This window comes from Topomyia yanbarensis, chromosome 3, assembly GCF_030247195.1.
Source record: "Topomyia yanbarensis strain Yona2022 chromosome 3, ASM3024719v1, whole genome shotgun sequence".
Classification (NCBI taxonomy): domain Eukaryota; kingdom Metazoa; phylum Arthropoda; class Insecta; order Diptera; family Culicidae; genus Topomyia; species Topomyia yanbarensis.
In genome coordinates this window covers 70,117,236-70,143,356 of record NC_080672.1, presented here as the reverse complement: position 1 = coordinate 70,143,356, position 26,121 = coordinate 70,117,236, and the positions used below count along the sequence as shown (strand labels likewise).

At 40.1% G+C, this 26,121-nt stretch overlaps 1 protein-coding gene across 1 annotated transcript; it reads left to right on the top strand.

Moving 5' to 3' along the window:
* The first annotated feature begins 9,626 nt into the window (after positions 1-9,626).
* Positions 9,627-10,798, top strand: LOC131690377 (larval/pupal cuticle protein H1C). Its single transcript, XM_058976093.1, has 2 exons — positions 9,627-9,674; positions 9,783-10,798. Exons 1-2 carry the CDS (start codon positions 9,663-9,665, stop codon positions 10,614-10,616), a joined length of 846 nt encoding a protein of 281 aa, XP_058832076.1. The 5' UTR covers positions 9,627-9,662; the 3' UTR covers positions 10,617-10,798.
* The last annotated feature ends 15,323 nt before the right edge of the window (positions 10,799-26,121 follow it).

Here is a 26,121-nt window from a genome sequence, read left to right as displayed (position 1 = left end):
TGCTCACTTGCCTCCTAACGAGGGCGAGGCTGATGACCCACAAGAGGGAACATCTACTAGGGCGCCTAGAAGTTATAGGAAGAGGAGGAACATTTCCTCTCCTAAAGTTCGTTGTAAAGGCCAGAAGGTATCCCTTGACGGGACTCCGAAAGTCACTTCTATTGGAAGTGTTGCAACCAAACCGAAGCAATTAGCTCCTGGTCTCGAAGGATTAAACTCAGAGAAGGAGTTCCCAGCACTTCCCGGAACATCAAAAATCCCAAGTGTTCCTCTGTTTCAGTTCGAGAATAATCGCGGCACTGGAATTATCAAACTCTCGGACATTGTGGACTGGATAATAAAAATTTTCAATATAACTGATCCTATTAAAAGTCTTATGTTAGCTTTTCTCCCTACAGTAAGAACATTTTTGAAGCAGTTGACTGCTAAATGGCCCCTCCTTTCAGCGATTGTATCCTTCGATGGCTAACTCATCGAACAAGGTCACGGATTTGATCACTGTTTTACAGTGGAATTGCAGAAGTATCATCCCGAAAATCGATTCCTTCAAAATTTTAATAAACAGTTTAAGTTGCGATGCATTTGCATTATGTGAAACTTGGTTAACTTCAGATATAGATCTCAACTTCCACGATTTTAATATTATTCGCCTGGATCGAGACACCCCCTATGGAGGAGTGCTTTTGGGGATCAAAAAGCGCTATTCCTTCTACAGAATTAACCTTCCCTCGATAACAGGTATTGAAGTTGTCGCTTGTCAAGTAACAACCAAAGGCAAAGATCTTTGCATAGCTTCCATATATATTCCCCCCAACACCGCGATTGGGCATCGCCGGCTACATGACATCATAGAATCCCTGCCTGCACCGCGACTAGTTTTAGGCGACTTTAACTCTCACGGTACGGAATGGGGTTGCCTTTATGATGATAACCGTTCCTCTTTAATTCACAATATTTGCGACAACTTCAACATGACAATTCTAAACACGGGTGAAATGACACGGATTCCTCCCCCACCAGCGCGCCCAAGCGCATTAGATTTATCCCTTTGCTCGACCTCGCTAAAGTTAGAATGCGCGTGGAAGGTAATCCCTGATCCCCACGGTAGCGACCATCTGCCGATCGTAGTCTCAATCAATAACGGCTCAAGGCCATTGGAAACAATCAATATTTCGTATGACCTCACACGAAATATCGATTGGAAGAGCTATGCTGCCGCGATATCCGACAACATCGAATCTACTCAAGAACTTCCTCCGGAGGAAGAGTACAGCTTTTTGGCTGGCTTGATTCTCGACAGCGCGAATCAAGCTCAGACTAAGCCAGTACCCGGCGCGAACATACAAAAACGTTCTCCCAATCCCTGGTGGGATAAAGAGTGCTCAGACGTGTACGCAGAGAAGGCCGCCGCGTTTAAGACCTTCCGGAACGACGGGTTACCCGCTAGTTTTCGACAGTACGCGACGTTAGACAAGCGAATGAAGAGTTTGATGAAAGCCAAAAAACGCGGTTATTGGCGCCGGTTCGTCGACGGATTATCGAGAGAAACATCGATGAGCACTCTTTGGGGAACAGCCCGACGTATGCGAAATCGAAACAGTACTAATGAGAACGTGGAATATTCAAACCGTTGGATATTCGATTTCGCCAAGAAGGTTTGTCCGGATTCCGCCCCGGCACAGAAGATCTACCGCACCGCGTCCCGTCACGATAACGCGAACGAAACACCTTTTTCGATGGTGGAGTTCCAACTTGCTCTCTTGTCGTGTAACAATAAAGCTCCAGGGCTAGACAGAATCAAATTCAACTTGTTGAAGAATCTGCCAGACTCTGCCAAGAGACGCTTGTTGAACTTATTTAATAAGTTTCTTGAGGCTAACATTGTCCCACGCGATTGGAGGCAAGTGAAGGTCATCGCCATCCAAAAACCAGGAAAACCAGCCTCCGACCACAATTCGTATCGACCGATCGCAATGCTATCCTGTATCCGGAAGTTGTTCGAGAAAATGATCCTATCCCGCCTCGACAATTGGGTCGAAGAAAATGGCTTACTGTCAGATACACAATTTGGCTTTCGCAAAGGCAAAGGGACGAACGATTGTCTTGCGTTGCTCTCAACCGAAATTCAAATGGCCTATGCTAGTAAAGAGCAGATGGCATCAGTGTTCCTAGATATAAAGGGGGCTTTTGATTCAGTTTCTATCAACATTCTTTCAGAGAAGCTGCACCAGCATGGTCTTTCAGCGACTTTAAACAACTTTTTACTAAACTTATTGTCGAAAAAGCACATGCATTTTTCGCATGGTGACTTATCGACATCACGATTTAGTTACATGGGCCTTCCCCAGGGCTCATGTCTAAGCCCCCCGTTATACAATTTCTACGTCAACGACATTGATGAATGTCTTGACAATTCCTGCACGTTAAGGCAACTTGCAGACGATGGCGTGGTGTCTGTTACGGCACCCAAAGCTGTCAATCTACAAGGACCATTACAGAATACCTTGGACAATTTGTCTGTATTTTCTAGGAAGCGTGAACCAGCACAACTACAGCTTCTATTAATGGGTCAAACTATAGCTCAGGTCTTCACAGTAAAATATCTAGGGGTCTGGTTCGACTCGAAAGGTACTTGGGGATGCCATATTCGGTATCTGAAACAGAAATGCCAACAAAGGATCAACTTTCTTCGTACAATAACCGGAACGTGGTGGGGTGCCCACCCAGGAGACCTAATTAGGTTGTATCAAACAACGATACTGTCGGTACTGGAATACGGATGCTTCTGCTTTCGATCCGCCACGAACATACATTTCATCAAACTCGAAAGAATTCAGTATCGTTGTTTGCGTATCGCCTTAGGGTGCATGCAGTCGACCCATACGATGAGTCTCGAAGTGCTGTCGGGCGTTCTCCCGCTGAAAAATCGATTTTGGGAACTCTCATATCGATTGCTCATTCGATGCGATATCTTGAACCCGTTGGTGATTGAAAATTTCGAAAGGCTTGTTGAGCTCAATTCTCAGACCCGTTTTATGTCCCTGTACTTTGACTACATGGCGCAAAATATTAATCCTTCTTCTTACAATCCCAACCGTGTGCATTTCATAAATACTTCTGAATCTACTGTTTTCTTCGACACATCCATGAAAGATGAGATTATTGGAATTTCGGACCACATACGCCCACAAGTGGTTCCAAATATTTTTTATAATAAATTCCGAGAAGTCGACTGTTCTAAGATGTTTTATACTGACGGATCAAACCTCGAAGGGTCCACTGGCTTCGGTATTTTCAATCAAAAGTTCACCGCCTCCTACAAACTCAGTGACCCTGCTTCAGTTTACACCGCAGAACTAGCTGCTATTCAGTATACCCTTGGAGTCATTGACACATTACCCACAGACCATTACTTCATCGTCTCGGATAGTCTGAGTTCTATTGACGCTATTCGTTCGATGAAACATGGAAAGCATTCCTCGTATTTTTTGGGGAAAATACGGGAGCTACTGAGTGCTTTATCTGACAAATCTTTCCAGATTACCTTGGTGTGGGTCCCTTCTCATTGCTCCATTCCGGGTAATGAGAAGGCGGACTCCTTAGCTAAGGTGGGTGCCATTGAAGGTGACGTTTTTGAAAGACCAATTTGCTTCCACGAATTTTTCAGTATTACTCATCAGAGAACCCTCGAAAGTTGGCAAACCTCGTGGAGCAATGGGGAGCTAGGAAGGTGGCTACATTCGATAGTCCCTAAGGTATCGACGAAACCTTGGTTCAAGGGGATGGATGTGGGTCGTGACTTCATTTGTGTGATGTCCCGACTCATGGCGAACCATTACACGCTGGATGCACATCTCCGACGTATTGGGCTCGTGGAGAGTGGTATCTGCGCTTGTGGCGACGGTTATCACGATATAGAGCACATAGTCTGGGCGTGCACCGAGTACAGTTCCGCCAGGTCTCGGCTTATGGACACCCTCCGGGCCCGAGGAAGACCACCCAACGTCCCGGTTCGAGATGTATTGGCAAGCCGCGATGTCCTTTATATGTCCCTTATATACACTTTCATAAAAACCATCAATATCCAACTTTAGCTGCCCCTTTTTCCTTATCATTCTCAAAAACGCTCTCTTCCACCTGTACCATACACCCACGATGGTTTGATGCGACTCCAAGGCGACACAAAACATCCCTGTCGAATGAGCCAACAAACACGGGACCTAAAGCACGAACATCACACGCACAACTCGAAATGTAGCCGATCAACATCTGTGCCGCACTACGAAATCGTCTGGAGAAACCCCTGCCATCTTGAGAACGACCACCCGGCGTCCCAGTACATGATTCTTCCTGATGAAGGCCACCCTGATTCTGTAATCCATCCGTTGATCTCCCGAAGTCTGAAACTGAAATAATGTTCTCCCCCTGCCATGTTTGTCCACCCTACTTCCCCTGACTCTTATACACAGAAGTAACACCCCTTCCCCCCCCCCCCCCCAAATATCTTAATGAAGCATTTAGCTCTTCTTGCCTTTTCTAGTTTTAACTATTATATTATATGATCTCGTTGAAAATGCCCAACTCTACTACCACATAAAATAACTCTAATTAATGTCTCCGAATCTTTACAAAATTTAATCACGCCCTCTAATTATTTCTACTTTTAAGATAGTCGTAAAAATTTTCCCCCTTAGTTAAACATTATTTGCTCCAATAATCTCATTGCTAAAAATGTCAAACCATATTGCCATAAAAACTAAATGACCCCCTAATCTTACGAAAATTATATTACCCCCTTGTGTATATGTATAGCTATAAATGCGCCTTAGTTTAATTTCAAAAATCAATATGTAAGCCCCTAGTTTTAAGTAATTTAAAATGTAAAACAAAACAAAATTGGCACCTTTAAGCTAACGTAAACCTGCCTTATCAAATAGACGAATAGAAAAAAAGCCTCTTTGTTTCAATACAAATAATTATATTTTTCGATATTTGTTCCGATTTCAAGCTCAAAGTTCACACACACACAGGATGCACCAGAACATTCAATTCTGCATCCAACGACCAAAAAAATGGAAAAGTTTTTTTTTTTGAAATTAGAAGCTTGCTCGCGTGATTACATATACATTCAAAAGTACAGGGTGCGCCAGCCTGATTCAATATTGAACAACTCCACCCTTTTCAGCCGATTTTCACAAGTAAACAATTTTTTTTAGGATATTTTATGTCATTTATTATAAACCAGGTTTAGAATACAACGTCGATAAAATGACAACCCCCTTATGTGATACACAAAAAGTAGCTCTTTTGCGGGCATTTTGAATGACATTGAAAAGCATTTCGGGCCTAATCGCAGCAATTTCAGCTCATATATTAGCTTTGAGTTCGTCAAGGTTCTTAGGTTTGCTAGAATAAACTTTAACCACACAAAAAAGTCGGGTACCGTTAAATCCGGAGAACGAAAGAGTCACTAAAATTTTGTCCCAAAAATCAGGCTCTACCTCAATCATTCTTGCCCCAGCATTTCCATATTCCAAGCGACGTGGTACATCCGTTGGCTACAACCTTTCAGTAAATTGCACTTTGTATGGAAAAAGAATGATATCTTCCTTCATAATCCTCCTTAGAGTCGTTCCACGCACGTTTAACTCTTGAGATCGGCGACGATACGACACATTCGGGTAATCGGTAACACTTTTTTACCGCTACAACAACTTCATTGTAATGTTGCGGGCGCTGACGAATAACAATTTGGGGAGTTGCTACAGACACGTACTCAAAGAAATTCTTCACCAAATTACGGATTGTCTTGTTTGTAGGCGCCGAATGCCTACCATATTTTTTACGATAAGCTCGCACAGTGTTCACTATTGAACGATCGTTTTCAATGTAACGCGCTACGACTTCAGCGCGTTCTTTTGGTGTAAAACAACTCATAACTAAAATGGCACTAAATGTTGTTTCAGAATTGTGTTTATCTTTCAAAATCGGTTGGAAAATGGCGGAGTTGTTCAATGATGGCGATGGCGCACCCTGTACTTTTGAATGTACACGTAATCACGCGAGCATGTTTCAAATTTGAAAAAAATAGTAACTTTTTTTTGGTCGTAGGATGCAGAATTGAATGTTCTCACTAAATTTCTATTTAAACAAAGACGCTTTCTAATACAAATTTGAAGCAATTTTCATATTTTAATGCAAAAATCGCAAACCAATGATTACTTTCATATTGTTGTCCCAAAACCGCATAGTACTTTTAACAAAAGAACATAACATAGCATACCGTTAGAAAGGTCATTTCTTCTTATTTACTAAACACTTAGAGAATTTAAAATCTGTTGAAAAATGAAAGCGTAGAAAAATTTTCGTGCTGAAAATTCTGAAAAATGTTGTTTTTTTGCTATAAATCAAGATTTTGAGGGTAGGGGAGACCGGGGCTAGTTGGCGGTGTTTTCAGTTTTTATTTTCTAACGCTTTGATGATGGTAGATCTTGAAAAATAGAACACGTTGGGGCAGACTGTTGGCAACATCTTTTTTTTATGAAAATGTTTGATAAAATGTCTTCATTTCTAGAGACAAAAATATGTGACGCGGAAAAGCCGCCAACTTACCCCAGCCCCGGGGTAAGTTGGCGGCATGTATGGTGTATGTTGGCGGAATACCCGAAAATAAGCAATCCTTATGAAATGTGTTGATTGTCTTTTCAATAAAACTGTATATTTTTCGTCACTTTTCATTATATTTCAGTCTCAATACACCGCCATTTTGACCTCAACACGTACTCCATATTTGAAAGCAAATTTTCGAAATTCCTAAGGCAATTGGCCGAAATAATTGTCCCCTGCATTGGCGAGAGACACAAGAAAAAGTTTCTCTTACTTTGGAGTGCATTTCAGAAATGAAAATATTTGATGACTATTTTTGCACTGTAAATAGTACCGCCAACTTACCCGAACAGCACATTTTATAAAAAAATATTTAAAAAAATACTTTTGTGTATGGATAGGTGTAATATCTATACGGATACTGAATGCTCTTTTCACGCACTATCGAAAAATATAATCATTCGGGGAATAGATTGAAAACCACCTTAAATAACACAAAATGTTTAAAATTAAGAAAATTTACAAAGTATGCTCCAAAACACAATATCGCCCACAGCTTCTACAAAACAAAATGTTTTGCAACAAAAACACATAGCACATTCAATTTTTTTTGTAGCGCCGTGTAATTGATGCTTTGTTTGTATGCAAAATTTTCCATGCATGATTATGACACACCATACAAATTTTGTCATTAATGCACACACCTATGACCCGTGTGAGAGCGACTTTTGTTTACATTTATAGTTAAAACCCGAAATATAGTCAACGGATTATCGTAATATTTGAGAGATTATTACAGAATTGATAGAAGCATCAATCGTCTTCTCTGAATTGTTTCTACTATGTATAAGTTTCAAGATATTCAATCTTTTCCTCGAAATGTGCTAAATGGCGCTTGTCATAAGATAGCATTTGTTTTTATTCGTGACTTTTGCTGTAGAAGGCCGATAGCACCAAATCAAAGCCGGTCTAAGGATAAAATGTCATCAACAGACTCACGGGGAGGCTCAGAGAGAAACTTGTGAGCATTACGTTGCCTCCCCGCTAGACGACCACATCAAATAAATGTCAAATTTGATGCAATTTCATGACGTTGATTAATTTCCAAAATTAGGAAAGACATGCAACTTGATACAGAAGAGTGATCTAAACGTTTAATGCCAAATGTCGTTTTTCTTGGTCATTTCTTGTATGACAACGAGAGCTTTCATGACAACATGGCTGTTGTCCAGTCATCCTCTTTTAATATAATTCTTGGAACAGAAACTAGCTGGGATGAAAGCGTAAGAAGCGAAGAAATTTTTGGAAATCAATTTAATGTATTCCGGCATGACCGTAATTTGTTTCTTTGTCAGAAAAAGTCTGGAGGAGGTGTCCTCATAGCCATAAATGCCGACTTTCCTTCGGAAACAATAGAAACCACGAAACACATAGAATTTGCACATATATGGGCAAAAGCAATAATATCAGGAGAAGTACACATATTCATAGAAGTACCCTTCATTCATAATTAGGAAATTAAATTGAACCGGATGCGAGTCTAATTTTTACCAAGGACACAGAAAATTTCATTCAAAAGTCGATTAATGAATAGAATATCCCGAGAAAATTGATAACAACAATGTATGATTTAGCGCATATCCAACAGCTCAGTTTCAGTTCTGGCCCACTGCTGGCGAATATGCACTCTTTTACAATGTCAGCAAAGCAATCAAATTAAAAATAATAATACTTGATTTGATTACACATAATACTTGAGTGTGCGAACTAAATACGACTAAGGCTATAAATGAAGACAGTTATTGATTCTTTTTTACAGTGATATCAAATCACATGACATATACTGCGCACAAATTAAGTGACACTACTGTTCTTGGATTCTTTCACAATCAATAAAATGGGAAATGTTATTTAAAAACTAAACTAGAAACCAGAATAACAGCACACTCAAAAGCTAGTGAGCATTATTTGGAGAATAAAATATTTGTGTGTATTGATCCAAGTTAACGAAATAGAATAAATGGTAACTAAACTAAATTTTATTATATGGTTGCGATGACTTCATTATAATGCTTTAAATAAAACATTTTAAAGTTTAAATCAGTGAAATTAATTGGTACTGGCATTCCGATTATTCTATCTGAAATACTACGGAACTAATCAACGCTGCTGCAAACGTACTAGTCACCGATCTAGAAACGAACCTCCAACCTTTGCCACAATTGGATTAATTATGTTGTTCACCCGCTGCCTGCCTCGCCACTAGGTACGCTGTTCGGAAGAGACCGCAGCAGCTGCGCAGCCCAGCGTTACAAACGATTTGCCGCAATCAATCAAACACACGACTAGCGACACGCGTCTGTCGTTATGAGAGTCTACCCTACCCTCGTCGAAAAGCAGCGGCAAATAATGGCTAAGCTAGGATTCCAACAATACCACCAAGTGGAGGTTTCAAGTTCCATTCAAATTGAATCAGGTTCTCTGCTCCATCCAGCTCCCCATATGCTTAATCAGGCTTCCCCCAAGTATGTGTGCTCGCGATAATCGTTATTGTTGGGGGAAAAAATTGAACCGGTCAATCCGATCTACCGCTCGGCTCGCCTGGCTCTCATTTCGAATCCTCGCGAACCGAATCTGCAGGAGAAGGTTACTCATTCGTGAAGTTCGACAGACTCTTTACGGCCACTTGGTCTCCGTGTTTTGGTGGAAACGAAAGCGAAAGTACCCAGCGAGGGGGTTCGTCTCTTGCGGCCACCAGGCTTCGGTGGTGGAGTCTCTTGCTCTCGCTTGCTCGCCGGTTGTAGGTTTTTTTTAAATAAAAATATAGGTTTTTTCTGACTTCGTGTGCTTCCTCCTGACAGGCTCCGCGAATTGTCGCACCCTCTTGATGTTCTTTTCGCCGCCGTAAGATTCAGAGCGGTGCGAGGTTATTGTTTTCACTGAGTCTATGGCTAGCTTGGTATTAACTTTTTGATATAAATATTGGACGACGCCTAGGAAACAGTATCATTGATCACAGTGACTTCGGTAGGAACATACTCTCAAGTACCAACACAATGGCTTTCAAGGTATGAGCTCAGGTGTTACAAAGTGTGATAATTTTGGACTTTTTAGTGCATGGTTGTGAAATTGTCAGTGATACTAATTTGAAAATGTTTTCTTTGTGAATATTATAGTTTGTCGTCTTCTTGGCTTCGTTGGCTGTTGCCAGCGCAGGATATCTGGAAGCCCCAGTGTCGTACGCCGCACCAGTGGCCCACTACTCACCAGCATCGGCAGTGAGCTATAGCACCATCTCCCAGGCTGCTCCATTGGCCAAGACAGTGTCGTATGCTGCCCCAGCTATTGCTAGCTATGCTCATGCTGCCCCAGCTATTGCCAGCTACGCCCATGCTGCCCCGGCCGTTGCCACCTATGCTGCTCCATCTTACAGCCACTACTCTGCCCCAGCCATCGGAGCTACCCACGAGAGCACTGTCCGCTCCCATGATGCCACAGTGTCGCACTACTCCAAGGCCGTCGATACCCCATACTCCAGCGTTCGCAAATCCGACACCCGCATCACCAACGAAGCCCCTAAACTGGCATACGCCGCCACCTATGCCGCTGCTCCAGCTTATACTAGCTACTCCCACGGCCCATCCGTCGCTACCTACTCCCATGCCCCAGTAGTTGCCAAGCAAGTGAGCTATGCCGCCCCAGCTGTCACCTATGCGCATGCCGCCCCAGCAGTTGCCACTTACGCACATGCCGCCCCAGTCCTCACCAAGCAGGTGAGCTATGCCGCCCCAGCTGTTGCCACCTACGCTCATGCCGCCCCAGCCGTTACCACCTACGCCCATGCTGCTCCAGCTGTTGCCCACTACGCCCATGCTGCTCCAGCTGTTGCTCACTACGCCCACGCTGCTCCAGTTGTGTCTGCCCACGCCACCAAGACCCTGACCTACTCGCCAGCCGTTGAAGTTGCCCATGTCTCCTACGATGGAACCCATGCCCATTATGGCTGGTAAATCATTGATCACTGATCGATTGATCCTAGAATCTCTTCCTCACTCCTCCCTGAGGTAACCTATTTATTAGACTGTTGTGTTGTTAGCCGAGCTAAAACCTCCGAAAGTTCGCACTCATGTATTTCTTCCCAACCGGGGGAAGAAATGGCCATTCTAAGTGCGAACTTTGTGTATAAAGATCAATAAACTAGACAGAACAAAGCCATCCTGTATTATTATTGCACATAATATCACATTTTCAATAATAATCCACTTATAGTTTCATAAGTTCCAAGTGGCAATAATCCTACAATTAACTGGTTTTATGTTTAAGCCATCAAAACTAAAGAAAAAATGTTTCCATGATCTTTCTGGTCTGTGCCTAATAATCACAATTGACCCAGTCAGCATTCGACTTTTTATTATTCGCGCATGTTCGCCATAAATAGGTACAGCAATTCCGGTTCGACCTTGCCCCGTTTACGATCGCTGTTTAGTGGCTAGCATTGATCGACTTTGTGTCACGTGACATGATATATTGGCATATTTCAAAAGGTCACGACACAACTTTTTACGCGTTTATATAGAGTCACTACTAATAATTCTGCAATGGCATTGAACCGAAGTAGAAAATAAGACTGCTCGACACATTTAAGATTGAGTGCTATTTCGGCTTCCAGAGCCAGAGCCCATATTATGGCATTAAAGAAACTAAAGTTTCGTGGTGGCATAATTTTACAATTGATTGATTATCAAGCGCAAAGGCAGCAGTTTTAGGCGATAATCGCTCTCGCTACTATTTGTAGAAAAACTATAATTTAGGTAATTACACCTGAATATTTATATAATTAGAGCAATTTCTCATCACTTCAATTATAATTATCGTCGATAGTTATTCGACATCTTTAAAATACTTTTTTTTTATATTCATTTCGTTTATTTGATAGGCACAAATGCGTTAGCTTGGCGGTGCCAAATGCTTATGTTTTTACATTTCGGATATCTTAAAACTAGGAATAGAGGTTACAATGTTGAAATATTCCTTTTACAAAGGAAAAAAAAGTTTACAGCTATCTTAAGACTAGAAATAATATTCAATATACAAGAGAGGGCCAAAAGATTTTTTTATGGAAAAATTTAAAACAAGGGATTCACATTGATATACAAGAGGGGGAGTAATAGTATTTTACGAAATATTTTACGGTTATCTTAAAACTAACAATATAGTTTAGTACACAAAAGGGGGAACAAATATTTATGAGAAACTTCACAGAAATCTTAAAACTAGGGATTCAATTCTATTTACAAGATGGAGGACAAGAGTTTCAATAAAGAGTAAAAATTATAGCTATCTTAAAACTAGGAATACAGAATACTAATTTGAATTTTTTAACCAAAACTTATGCTTGGACAAGATATTCAGAGGGTGGCTTATTTTCGCATTAGTGTAGCAGCAGTTGTATCAAGGACAGGGGAGAGACAGGGAAAGAAGAGCAAAACTTGCAACTTTCGCTCGACCGTGGGAGGGGGGGGGGGGGGAAAGTGGATCAGCGAAATAAATTTGCGCCTCAGTCTAGTAAGTCGTCGAGTACCGGATTGGCGGATGGTATTCTTCGGACCCGCGGGGAATCCTTCAAAAGTCATCGGACCTCGAGTCGCTCTCGCTTCAGTTTCCTTCTATGCAGGCGTAGTGGTAAGGGCGACGGCGGTTACATAGTGGCACTCTGGAGCTGATCGGTTCCACAAGGCAGGAGGAAACTCTAAAAACGAGAAATAAAAGAGAGGGGCTAAATTGGGATATTTATCGTTTTTATGAAGGTATAAATAAGGGACATATAGGGGAAATCACGAGTTGCCAGCATATCTCGTACTGGTACATTGGGTGGTCTACCTCGGGCCCGAAGGGATTCCTTTAACTGAGACCTGGCGTCACAATACCCGGCGCATACCCAGACAACGTGTTCGATGTCGTGATAGCCCTCGTCACAAGCGCACAGACTACTCTCCGCAAGCCCAATACGCCGCAAATGCGCATCCATGGTGTAGTGATTGGACATAAGTCGGGACATTACGCGAATAAAATCCCGACCCACATCCATCCCCCCGAACCAAGGCTTCGTTGATACCTTTGGGATAATCTAATGTAGCCATCGTCCAAGTTCCCCGTTGCTCCACGAGGTTTGCCAACTGTTGAGCGTCCTCTGACGACAAATACTAAAAAATTCGTTGAAGCAGATTGGTCTTTCGTATATGTCACCATTTAATGCGCCCGCCTTTGCTAATGAGTCGGCCTTTTCATTGCCCGGGATAGAACAATGAGAGGGGACCCAAACAAAGGTAATTTGATAAGATTTTTCAGATAACGTACACAAGGACTCCTGTATCATCCCCAGAAAATACGGGAGTTGCTTTTTAGGCTTCACCGCACGAAGAGCCTCGATAGAGCTGAGGCTGTCCGAAACGATGAAGTAGTGATCTGTGGGCAGAGTGTCGATGATCCCAAGGGTGTACTGAATTGCAGCTAACTCTGCGACGTAAACTGAAGCGGGATCATTGAACTTGAATGAAGCGGTGATAGTATTGTTGAAGATACCGAAGCCAGTGGACCCATCGAGATTTGATCCGTCAGTGTAAAACATTTTGTCGCAGTCGACTTCTCGGAATTTATTATAAAATATATTGGGGATCACCTGCGGGCGTATATGGTCCGGGATTCCACGAATCTCTTCCTTCATGGATGTGTCGAAGAATACAGTAGAATCAGAAGTATCTAGGAAACGGACACGGTTGGGATTGTACGAAGAAGGATTGATGCTCTGTGCCATGTAGTCGAAGTACAAGGACATAAAACGGGTTTGAGAATTAAGCTCGACGAGCCTCTCGAAATTTTGAATTACCAACGGGTTCAGAATGTCGCATCGGATGAGCAATCGATATGAGAGTTCCCAAAATCGATTTTTTAGCGGAAGAACGCCCGCCAGCACTTCGAGACTCATCGTATGGGTCGAGTGCATGCAACCCAAGGCAATGCGCAAGCAACGATACTGGATTCTCTCCAGTTTGATGAAGTGTATGTTCGCAGCGGAGCGGAAACAGAAACACCCGTACTCCATCACCGACAATATCGTTGTTTGGTACAACCTGATCAGGTCTCGGAGGCCGTGGAGAACTCAATACCCAGCTGAAGAGCCCAAGCAGACAAATTGTCCAAGGTATTTTGTAATGGTCCTTGCAAGTCGGCAGCTTTGGGCCCTGTAACAGAGACCACCCCGTCGTCTGCAAGTTGCCTTAGCGTGCATGAATTGGCAAGACAATCGTCAATGTCATTCACGTAGAAATTGTAGAGCAGGGGACTTAGACATGAGCCCTGGGGAAGACCCATGTAGCTAAATCGCGATGTTGTTAAATCGCCATGCGAAAAGTGCATGTGCTTTTCAGACAACAGGTTTAGCAAAAAGTTATTTAAAATGGCGAAAGACCATGCTGGTGCAGCTTCTCTGACAGAATGTTGATAGAAACTGAGTCAAATGCCCCCTTAATATCCAAGAAGACTGATGCCATCTGCTCTTTGTTAGCATAGGCCATTTGGATTTCTGTAGAAAGCAACGCAAGGCAATCGTTCGTCCCTTTGCCTTTGCGGAAGCCAAATTGTGTATCTGACAGTAAGCCATTTGCTTCAACCCAATTGTCGAGGCGAAACAAGATCATTTTCTCGAATAACTTCCGAATACAGGACAGCATTGCAATCGGCCGATACGAGTTGTGGTCGGAGGCTGGTTTTCCTGGTTTTTGGATGGCGATGACCTTCACTTGCCTCCATTCATAAGGGACAATGTTACCCTCAAGAAACTTGTTAAATAAATTCAACAAGCGCCTTTTTGCAGTGTCAGGCAGATTCTTCAGCAAGTTGAATTTGATTCTGTCTAACCCTGGGGCGTTATTGTTGCACGATAAGAGAGCAATTGAGAACTCCACCATCGAAAACGGTGTTTCGTTCGCGGTATCGTGAGGAGACGCGGCGCGGCACGTTTTCTGTACCGGGACAGAGTCCGGACAGATCTTCTTGGCGAAAGCGAATATCCAACGGTTTGAATATTCCACGTTCTCGTTGGTACTATTACGGTTACGCATACGTCGAGCCGTACCCCAAAGAGTGCTCATCGCTGTTTCTCTCGTTAACCCGTCGACGAACCGGCGCCAATAACTGCGTTTTTTGGCTTTCATTAGACTCTTCATTCGCCTTTCTAACGACGCGTACTGTTGATAGCTAGCGGGTAACCCGTCTTCCCGGAAGGCCTTATATGCAGTGGACTTTTCCGCGTACAGCTCTGAGCACTCTTTATCCCACCACAGGGTGGGAGACCGTCCATGGGTATTCGCGCTGGGTACTGGTTTAGTCTGAGCTTGATTCGCACTGTCGAGAATCAAGCCAGCCAAAAACCTGTACTCTTCCTCCGGAGGAAGTTCTTGAGTGGATTCGATTTTAACGGATATCGCGGTCGCGTAACTCTTCCAATCAATGCTCCGTGTGAGGTCATATGAGACATTGATTGTTTCCGATGGTCTTGAACCGTTAGCAATTGAAATCACGATAGGCAAATGATCGCTACCGTGGGGATCAGGGATCACCTTCCACATGCAATCTAACTGTAGCGATGTCGAGCAAAGCGACAAATCCAACGCGCTTGCGCGTGCTGGTGGTGTAGGAATCCGCGTCATTTCTCCCGTGTTTAAGATGGTCATGTTGAAATTATCGCAAAGATCTTGGATTAATGTTGATCTATTATCATCATGAAGACAGCCCCATACCGTACCGTGCGAGTTAAAGTCTCCCAGAACTAGCCGCGGTGCCGGTAAGGATTCCGTGATATTACAAAGCGTTAGGTGCCCTACCGAGGCTCTAGGAGGAATGTAGATGGAAGCAATGCAAAGGTCTTTACCTTTGATTAAAACTTGACAAGCGACAATTTCAATGCCTGGTGTCGAAGGGAGGTTAATTCGGTTGAAAGAATAGCACTTTTTGATCCCCAAAAGTACTCCTCCATAGGGGTTTTCTCGATCCAGACGAATTATATTAAAATCGTGGAAGTTGAGATTTATATCGGAAGTTAACCAAGTTTCACATAATGCGAAAGCATCACATTTTAAACTATTTAGTAAAAATTTAAAGGAATCGATTTTCGGGAGGATACTTCTGCTGTTCCACTGTAGAACAGTGATCGAATCGGTGACCTCGTTCGATGACTTAGCCATCGAATGATACAATCGCTGCAAGGAGGGGCCATTTAGTAGTCAACTGCTTCAAAAATGTTTGCACTATAGGGAGAAAACGTATCAGAAGGCTTTTAAGAGGATCAGTAACATTGAAAGCTGTGAAAATTAAGTCCACTATGTCAGAAAATTTCATTAGTCCGCTACTGGACTGAGTATCTGTTTGAAAAAAGGGGACACTTGGGGTTTTGGATGTCCCTGGAAGTGGTGGGTACTCCTTGTTAGAATTAATATTTCCAAATCCTGGAGCAAATTGCTTCGGCTTTAGTGCATCACTTCCGTTGGATTTATTGGTTGTAGATGGCGCACTCTGAGTGGACGACACCTTGGCACCCTTACGAGGCAATGTAGGGGAGGCTGGATTTCTCCTCTTCCGGGATTCCCCTGGGTTAACCAAAGATGTTCCCTCTCGTGGGTCGTCAGATTCTTGCTCAACGTTAGCCAAACCAGCATAGGGATTTTCGGACAGGACAGATGGCGAAGCATTCTTTAGCATTTCTGCATAAGAACGCCTTGAGCGTTCCTTAAGGGAGCGCTTAATTTTATCCCCGCGCTGCTTGTACGCAGGACATGATTTAAGAGCATGTGAAGGGCCCCCGCAGCAAATACACTTTTCAGTTTCTTTGTCGCAAGAGTCATCCTCATGCTCTCCTTCGCATTTGCCGCATCGTTTCTTATTTCCACAATATGTGGCTGTGTGGCCCAACTGCTTGCAATTGCTGCAGTTCATGACCCGCGGTACGAACAGGCGAACTGGTAGGCGAACCTTGTCAAGGAGGATGTAGTTGGGAAGAGAGGACCCAGCGAATGTCACCCGAATCGAGCCTGATAGAGAGTAGGTAGTCTTACCTCCCTCGGTGTGTGCGGTATACAATTGTTTGCATTCCAAGATCTTAATCTGTTCAAGTGAGGGGTCCTTAAAGCAGCCAACCCCGTGCTCCAACAGTTCTTCGCATTTCAGGCCCGGTTCGGACACTACCCCATCGATTTCACAGGCCACACAAGGCACGTACGCTTTAAATTCCCGCGTAAAGCGCTCACAGCAAGCAATCGCGTTTGCCTGGCCGAGATCACTCACTAGAACACGTATCTTGTTTGCCCGAACACGTGTTATCTGAGTTACGGCCGGATAATTAGCAGTCAGATCTCGAGAAAGTTTTAATATATTAACCGGTTTCTCTCCGGTCCGAAAATATACCACCCATGGCTCAGATGAACCTTCTGGGTACTGCTTTATACGGGGAGCAATGCGAGTATTAGGGGGATCAGGGACTTCCATTATTACATCAGATGGTATTTCGCCCTCGGCCATTTAAGCACGAGGGCAGAGCGTTATATAAACGGGAATGTGTCTTATTATTTGATTACAAGGTAGAGTAAAAGTAGGGAAAAGGAAAGAAAGCAAACGAGGAAAAAAAATAAAGCAAAACTTATCTGCAAACAACGTCGATTATTCCGCACCAGCGAAAACAATGTACTGGATTTACTGCCGGCACCAGCAGAATGGCAGCTAACGAACGAACAAAGGATGACCTTGAATCACTGAAATTTACACACCGAACACCACTGTGAAATATAACGATCCGTTCCGTTCAAAGGTTGGGAGACGTATGTTTTTAAAATACTTTGAATTTTATCACACGACGGTGTCTTAATCCACCTAACAGTAAGATAAGGCAATTCTTATTTATATCACTGTTGGAACATTCATTGGTTTGCAAAACTCATGCGAAGTATGCACCCAACTAATGGTGGGATTAACATAGTTTCGAGCTCTACACGAATAATACCTCGAATAAACTGAATAACTTATAGAAAATCAATAAAACAATTGATGAATTGTTACCAAATTCATAAAATGAGTAGAATGATTATTATAAATAAACTTAACGGAATAAATGAATTAGCTCAGTTCATTGACAAAAATTAGACAATATAGAAAAGTTATAAAACTAAAAGAAAAAATAAAATTGATTCAAACTAACAAATTTCATGAACGAATAAAAAGAAAGACTAAACAGAATTAATAAAATTAATAAATAGAAACTGAATAAAATGAATACATTGGGAAAAAATTAAAAATTGTAAATCAAAATTTATAAAATTTATAAGATGAATAAAATGAACATAATGAACAAAGTGAGTGAAACTAACAAAACGAATAAAACGAATAAAATAAATAAAATATATAAAATAAACAAAGAAACGGAAAAATAAATAACATAAAAAAGCATAAAAATATGAATAAAGTAATCAAATTAATGAAATAAATAAAATGAATAATAAAGATACAATGAAAATTGAATTAAATGGTTAAACTGAAAAATTAATCGATATTAAAATAATTATAAACAAATAGAATAATTCAACTTGCGTCAAATTAATAATTTGGATGAAATTAATAAAATGAATGGTTGAAAAAATTATAAGTAAACAGTTAAGTAAACAGTAATGACACCCTCTTTAGAGGAAGAACATATAAATGTAAGTAATTTAAATATTCCAAAAACTTCTTCATATCCCCAACAGAATTCGATTGAAATTTTAGTCTATTGCCAAAATTGTAATCGAATGAAAAGCCCAGCAAAAATTAAAGAAATCCATCAAAAAATAATTTCATCCTCTTTTAATCTAATTCTTGGAACAGAAACTAGCTGGGATGAAAGCGCAAGAAGCGAAGAAATTTTTGGAAATCAATTTAATGTATTCTGGCATGACCGTAATTTGTCTCTTTGTCAGAAAAAGTCTGAAGGAGGTGTCCTCATAGCCATAAATGCAGACTTTCCTTCAGCAGCAATAGAAATCACGAAACACATAGAATTTGAACATATAGTGGCAAAAGCAATAATATCAGGAGAAGTACACATATTCTCCTCTGTGTATTTTTCACCTGAAGATGCTCACAAAAATCATTTGAGCTATTTTTTCAAACTGTAGAATCTATTATGTCAAACATGGAACCTGAAATAAAACTTGTAAGTCGTAGGCGAAAATGAAACACTTCAATACTTATTTGACAAAATATCAGAATTTGGCCTGCACCAATGTAGGAAATAACAGTACTGAAATTTGCAATTTATTTGGAAAATTCTTTCAAGAAGTGTATACTTCACATTAACCCTTTCATGCCCAACTTTTTTCTAGTGCATGCAGGGTTTCATAACTATTTTTCCTTCAAAACGGTGGGGCCAAGAAACACGAAAAGCCCTTTTTCATAAAGATAGGTGCTTCCCTCGCAGTGCTAGAAGCTGCTCAATTTTTATTTTCCAATGCTCAATGCAATTCTCCTAGAATATTTACAATAGTCCAATTGCGTGGAAAATGTAGCCAAAGACAGTCTAAATTGATAAGTTTTATCAATTTTCAATAATATTGCAACATAACGAAGATATATGAAAAATTCATTTTCCGTCGTCAACGTAAACTGTTCCTGGCAGCACTGCTCCATCGGAATCCAATCAGACTAATTGCAATAACTTCAGTTTTAGAGTTGATCCTTGAAACTATTAATGCTCCAATGAAAGGCAATTGTCACATTTATTAGCTTTACTTGTTTTTGTGAGCAAATTTTGCCTTAATCAAAAGTTACAGCTGTTTAAAAACGTTGTTGTCCACAAACAACATGGGCATGAATGGGTTAAGAAACAGACCGCGACCGCAACTACTTTTCATTTATACCTGAATTTTCAAATGACATTTCCGTCCACGAACTATCTGAACACGAAATTGCACTAAAAAACCTAGACGCATCAAAAAGACCTGGACCTAACGGAATTGCCCGAATATTTTTTAAAAATTTATCAAAAGAACTTACCCTACCATTACACCGTATTTTCAACATGTCACTGAAAAATGGAACATTCCCAGAAATATGGAAATCATCCTTTTTAGTGCCAATTTTTAAATCAGGCACTAAATCAGACATTCGAAGCCATCGAGGGATTGCCATTATCTCATGTATTCCAAAATTATTCGAAAAACTAGTAAATGACAAAATATTCCAGCAAATCAAAAATCAAATAACAAGCAAACAGCATGGTTTTTATAAAGGCCGCTCAACAACATCGAACCTTTTAGAATTTGTAACATTCACTGTGAATGCAATGGACAAAGGCAACCATGTGGAAACTCTCTACACAGACTTTAGTAAAGCATTCGACCGTATTGGCATACCTTTACTACTCTTCAAACTGCAAAAATATGGCATGGAAAATAAACTCTTGAAATGGCTCGAATCACATTTAACGAAACGCGAACAAAAAGTTCGCTTTCAGAATATACTCTCTGAACCAATTCGTGTCACCTCTGGCGTACCCCAGGGTTCTCACTTAGGCCCTCTTCTTTTTATTTTGTACGTAAATGACATTACCTTTATACTCAAACATCTAAAAGTGCTTATATATGTAGACGATATGAAACTTTTCATGGAAATAAGAAATGCCAAAAACGCCGAAGTATTCCAAAACGAAATCAACCTATTCCACATATGGTGTAGCAAAAATCAACTCCAACTTAACGCAAAGAAATGTAACACAATAACATTCAACAGAAAAACTTCAAATATTCCAATAGAAATACACTTAAGAAAAAAAATAGTAGTAAAATGCAAAATTGTACGTGAGTTAGGCGTAATCTTAGACTCCAAGCTCACATTTGTGGAACATTACAATACAATAATAAATAAAGCAAATAGTATACTGGGCTTTATTAAACGCTTCAGCTATAATTTTGAAGAATCCTACACAATTAAATCATTATACAATACATATGTCAGGCCAATTTTGGAATATTGCAGCGTAGTATGGAACCCATACACTGTCCTGTACGAAGAACGCATCGAATCGTCCAAAAACAATTTCTTTTGTACGCACTTCGTAAACTAAACTGGACGACATTTCCTCTTCCATCGTATAAAGCACGTTGTATGCTCATTAACATACAAACACTCAAAGAACGCCGCGAATTTGCCATGCTTTGCTTTATCAACGACATTATTTCTCAACGTGTACAATAGGGTGGGACAAAAAATAGATTCCAGCTCCGAGCAACTTTTTGGGTACCATTTGGGTCCTAGAACATCTGTGCAAATTATTAGCTTGATCCCTGAAACTATATTTTTGCGCCCACTATTTAAAGTTTACATGGGATTTTATATGGGAAAATTAACTTTCACAAAATAATTCCTCCAGTAGTCGCCCATTGCTTCTTAAAAATAAACCGTTATGTGGCTTTTGTAGGAAATTTAACACAGAAGCAAAGTCTCGAAAACTACGAAACGATCTGACGCTTGAGAAAAAAGTTATTAAGCTGAAACCAATTGATGCTCTGACGATTGATAAAATATTCATTGTTTCTAGCACCACTGTTGTTGGTTGTCCAATTATATGCAATTTTGTTTTGATCTTCTCTTAATGTCTCCAAATCATTTTTCTATACTGTCTGGCCACTTCGCAAGAGTTTTCAGGGATAAATTGAGTCTTCTTTTGAACATAATAAGAGAAAATTAAAGATTTTGTATATAATTCGACCGTCAGCAGCAGTGATGCTATGAAAAGTAAAATTTTCATTAATCTTCAGGGCATCAATCGGTTTTTGCTTAATAACTTTTTCCACAAGCATCAGATAGTTTCGTGGTCTTCTAGACTTTGTTTCCTTGACAAATTTCCTATAAAAATCATGCATCTATTTATTTTTAGGAGGTAACGGGTGACTCTTGGAGGAATTGATTTGCAAAAGACGTTTTCCCCATACGAAATCCCATGTAAACTTTAAACAGTGGGCGCAAAAATATAGTTTCACCGACCGAAATAAAAATTTGCAGAGTTGTTCTGGGAGCTAAATGGGACCCAAAAAGTTACTCGGAGCGAAATTTTATTTTTTTCATATAACCATGTCCCACTCTAGTGTACAATCCGCATCATTGCTCTCGCAAATCAAATTTTTTGTATTCCAAGAACAATCTTTTAGAACAAACTATGCTAAAAATAGCCCCATCAATAGAATGATGCGTCATTATAATGAAAATGGTGCAATAATCGACATTTCAATGTCCAGAAAACAAATTAAATTTGAACTTAATCGTAGAAATAATGTATAGTATATAAGTAATTATTGTAATACCATTCTATGTAGTCTACATATACTTGACGAAAATAAAAAAATAAAAATTAAATAGATTAAAATGTATAAACTGGAAAAAATTAATAAAGCATAAGCATAAGGATGAGGGATACCCCTGGTGGCTGCTTCGTTATTGGCCAGAACAAGTTGAGATTGCAAAATGTTCATTGGCACAACATACTTGGGAATAGCATGATGAGCCAACTGTGCAATCTATATTGATTCCTGCATGCTGATCAATACCGACGCCGGACACGTCCGAATGCAAATCTTTTGGGAACGGAAGGAATGTTAGTCCGATACATGTCGCTGCTAGAGACCGAGAAATCCTCCGCATCTCAATATGTATCACGGAAAGTTGTTAGTAAATGTGTCAATAGCGCTATCATGTAATAATTGCTCTGGGCAGCCGGCTGCCGAGAATTTGGGAAATTTGTCATCATTTGTCGTATTAATAAGATTGGCCAAATAAGCATCTTGAACTCCGGTTAGCCGACTTATATTTTAATAAATCGGTAACGTTCACTTTTCTATAACGCGCTGAATTTTGCGTGGTTTCTATTGTGTCGATGCTGATTTTACCCAACGATCGTGAGAATAAAATGCGGAATGTCATGCAGGAGGTATTTGTGTGCGTCTTGAATTTTTCATGTGCTAGGTACTATTCTTGCAGATAGATGGAATTGCACATGTATAATAGTTTCATAGTAAGAAAAGCTTTTATTAATATTAGGCTGCAAAAAGAATATGAAAATAGGAATAGAAACTGAGTTATTTCCACATCAATAGTATAACAGAATATCGATTCGAAGCAATCACTTCTGCGCGCTATTATTTATAGTTATGATCACTACTTGTTATGCTAAGTAAGTACTAAAGAAGTATTAAAACATGAAATAGTTGACAGTATTACAGTTCTTAGCGAGAAAAAGGATACAATTAATTCAGACATTATTCCTACAGAAGAAACCAGCAAAAGGAAAAGCAACATAAAAATTCGGATAGAAAAAAAACAAGAGTGGAAACGAGCCGGAACCACAACTAAACAATATCGACCATTTTAGTGAGAGGGATATGAAAACAATTCTTCGTGCTGATATGACTCTCGCGAATGGTCAATTCTAAACCCTCATACATGGCTGAAGTCATCGCTCCACTCAGACAAGACCATGCGTCCTACCCATGCACACCTAATGCCCCCTTCCGTGATTGGTCATCCAAGCACCAAATAACCATAGAAATTGAATAAATGTCGCTCAATTTCTCGTTTCTGAGCTGGAAAAAATGAATAAAATGCATAAAATGAAAACAGTAAATGAAGTTAAATGAATGATATGAATAAAATGAATGAACTGATCGGAATGAATTCAAAGAATGAAACGAATAAAATAGACAAAATGAACTCAAATGAACAAAATGAATAAAAAGAATATTTAATAAAATAAAGTTTTGAAATGAAATCAACATAAATGTGATCAGGGGTGGGCGTAACGTAGTTGGTAAATCGATTGCCTTGTACGCAGCGCACCTGGGTTCGAGTCCCGACCCCGCACACAGGGTTAGAAATTTTTCATAAGAGATTTTCCTAACCCGAAGAGGCGAATGACCTCAAGGTTAAAACCTCTATAATCGTAAAAAACATAAATGTTTTTTTAAGGTTTTCTGGATCGTGTCCAATGGAAAACAGATAGAGAATGATTACCGAAACGGTGACAATTCACCTTGTTTACTGGACACACTGAGAAAACCCATGATTCAGACATCACTTCGTTAAAAGTTTAATAACTTTTTTTAACAAAACCGGATTGACTAGCAGCCTTCGACAAAGTTGTAGACAGTTACATTATCTTTCTTATTTTAATTCATTTCAGTGATAATATAATACATACAGTGTCACCAAGCGGCAAAAATGCGAACTAGTGGGTTTTATACATGTAAATTTCCGAAAAATTCCATACAAAATTCTGGCACGTTGGTCCGGTAGCTAGACTTGTCTGATTTGCTTCAAATTGGGTGGAAGTACTCCTGGTGGGACTAGGAATCGACTCAGAGGTGGGCCGATAGTTGTCATTTTTTTCTTGTCACTCTACTCTCCACAGTGCAACGTTTCGAAGGGAACTCTCTTCATCTTTAGGGTAAAACAGGATTTGAACACAAATTAGTTATAGGGTAATCCCAAGCATTTTCTCAAAATCAAAACTATAGTTTTGTAAATATATTTACGAGGGCCCTCATAATAGTTTTAGACCAGGTAATATTTTCAGAAGCTGGAACAATCTTATATTTCTTAGTACAAACGTACTGTAAGATGATTGTTAAAAAAAAAATGGGTGGGTGATGTCTAGAACATATCCGGAGTGTCGTCACTAAACGCTAAACTTGTAATACAAATCTAATGATATTCAATGAAATGTGTTTCATGAATGTTTAAAATTATTCTTTTTTCCGATGCGTTTCACTGCCGTGTACGGGCACGAATATTCTTTCGTAAACTTCATACAGGCACCATGCGAGACAAGTGTGAATTCTCATATAAAATATATATGAAATATTGTTGGTGTCAATGCACGGAAGTAAATCGGAACACACAGGTTTGTTTGGATTTTGCCCTTTTTGATGGCAACGCACCGGTGCAGTGAATTACACTTCATTAAACATTTAATTGTCTACAACTTTGTCGAAGACTACTAGTAAATCCGGATATGATAAAAGAAGTTATTGGTTGTCACGGTAAAGATGGACACGTCTATCATTACCAGGACACATGTTAGTGAACTCGGGTGAATCGTAGTTATACTGCCTAAGCTCGACCCTCATTAATAGAAGACAAAGATTAAGCCCGTACGATATTAAGTCTGTTCTACCACTTCTAGTTTTCCGATCTGTTTACTTCACATCCTTGCTCTCACTTGAGTACTATGGCTCTAATTTTCATAACTTTCCCTACCCAGTAATCTCTAGCTAATTGAATGTCGTTAAAATGTAAAAAAGAAAATGTGACTAACATAATCGAAATAAAAAAAGGATAAAAGAAGTTATTAAACTGTTAGTGAAGTGATGTCTAAGTTAGTTTTCCATGGGGCCTAGCAGTGCATGGTTGTGTATCAGTACTCGATTCACACAAACTAAATAATTTTGTGAAATAACCGTTAGATTTAGCTCAATAGTATGTTCAGAAGAATTGTAGTAAATAATATGAGTCATGTTTCGGTTAGAAAATTTTAGTTCCACATTGTAGTGCATAGAGGGCGCCAACACTAACTTTTCAACGGAGAGAGGTAGAAATTAGGTGTCCTCCACAAAGTTGTAGAAAAGGCATTTTGCAATAATTCTCCCGATCATCTAACTTCTCTCTTCTATGAAAAGTTAGTGTTGGCGCCCTCTATGCGGTCACATGTGGAAGTAAAATTTTCCAACCAAAACATAACTTGTATTATGTGGTATAATTCTCCTGAACATACTATTGAGCTAAACCTAACGGTTATTTCACAAACATGTATAGTTTGTGGGAATCGAGTACTGATACACAACCATGCACTGCTAGGCCCCATGTAAAACTGACTCAGACATCACTTCGTTAAAATTTTAATAACTTCTTTTAACAAAGCCGGATCGACTAGCAGTCTTCGACAAAGTTGTAGACAATTAAATTATCTTTCTTAGTTTCACTTGCAGTGATAATACGATGCATACAGTGCCACCTAGCGGCAAAAATGCAAGTTAGAGGGTTTTCTCCATGCAAATTGTCGAAAAATCTCATACAAACTTCAGGCACGTTGGTCCGGTAGCTAGACTTGTCCGATTTGCTTCAAATTTGGTACAAGAACTCCTGGTGGGACTAGGAATCGAATCAGGGGTGGGTCGATTGAGTTTTCAAAATTTCATTATTTTTCTGGGTAGTCTATTATACATGCATTGAAATTTAATAGAAGATTCGTATACATTTTTCTAACTGATTAGTGTAAAAATTGTTAAATTTCATTCATTGCAATGAAAGTTACTGATTTTCAGAAACCCTAGCTCCTGTTCCTTCCGAAATTTTAAAAGGGGCCCCTATATTGAAACGTTAGTCGTAGTCACGATAAAAAAAACTGACTGCTATCGAACAGGAAAAATCGTAATGAACAGGTTGCAC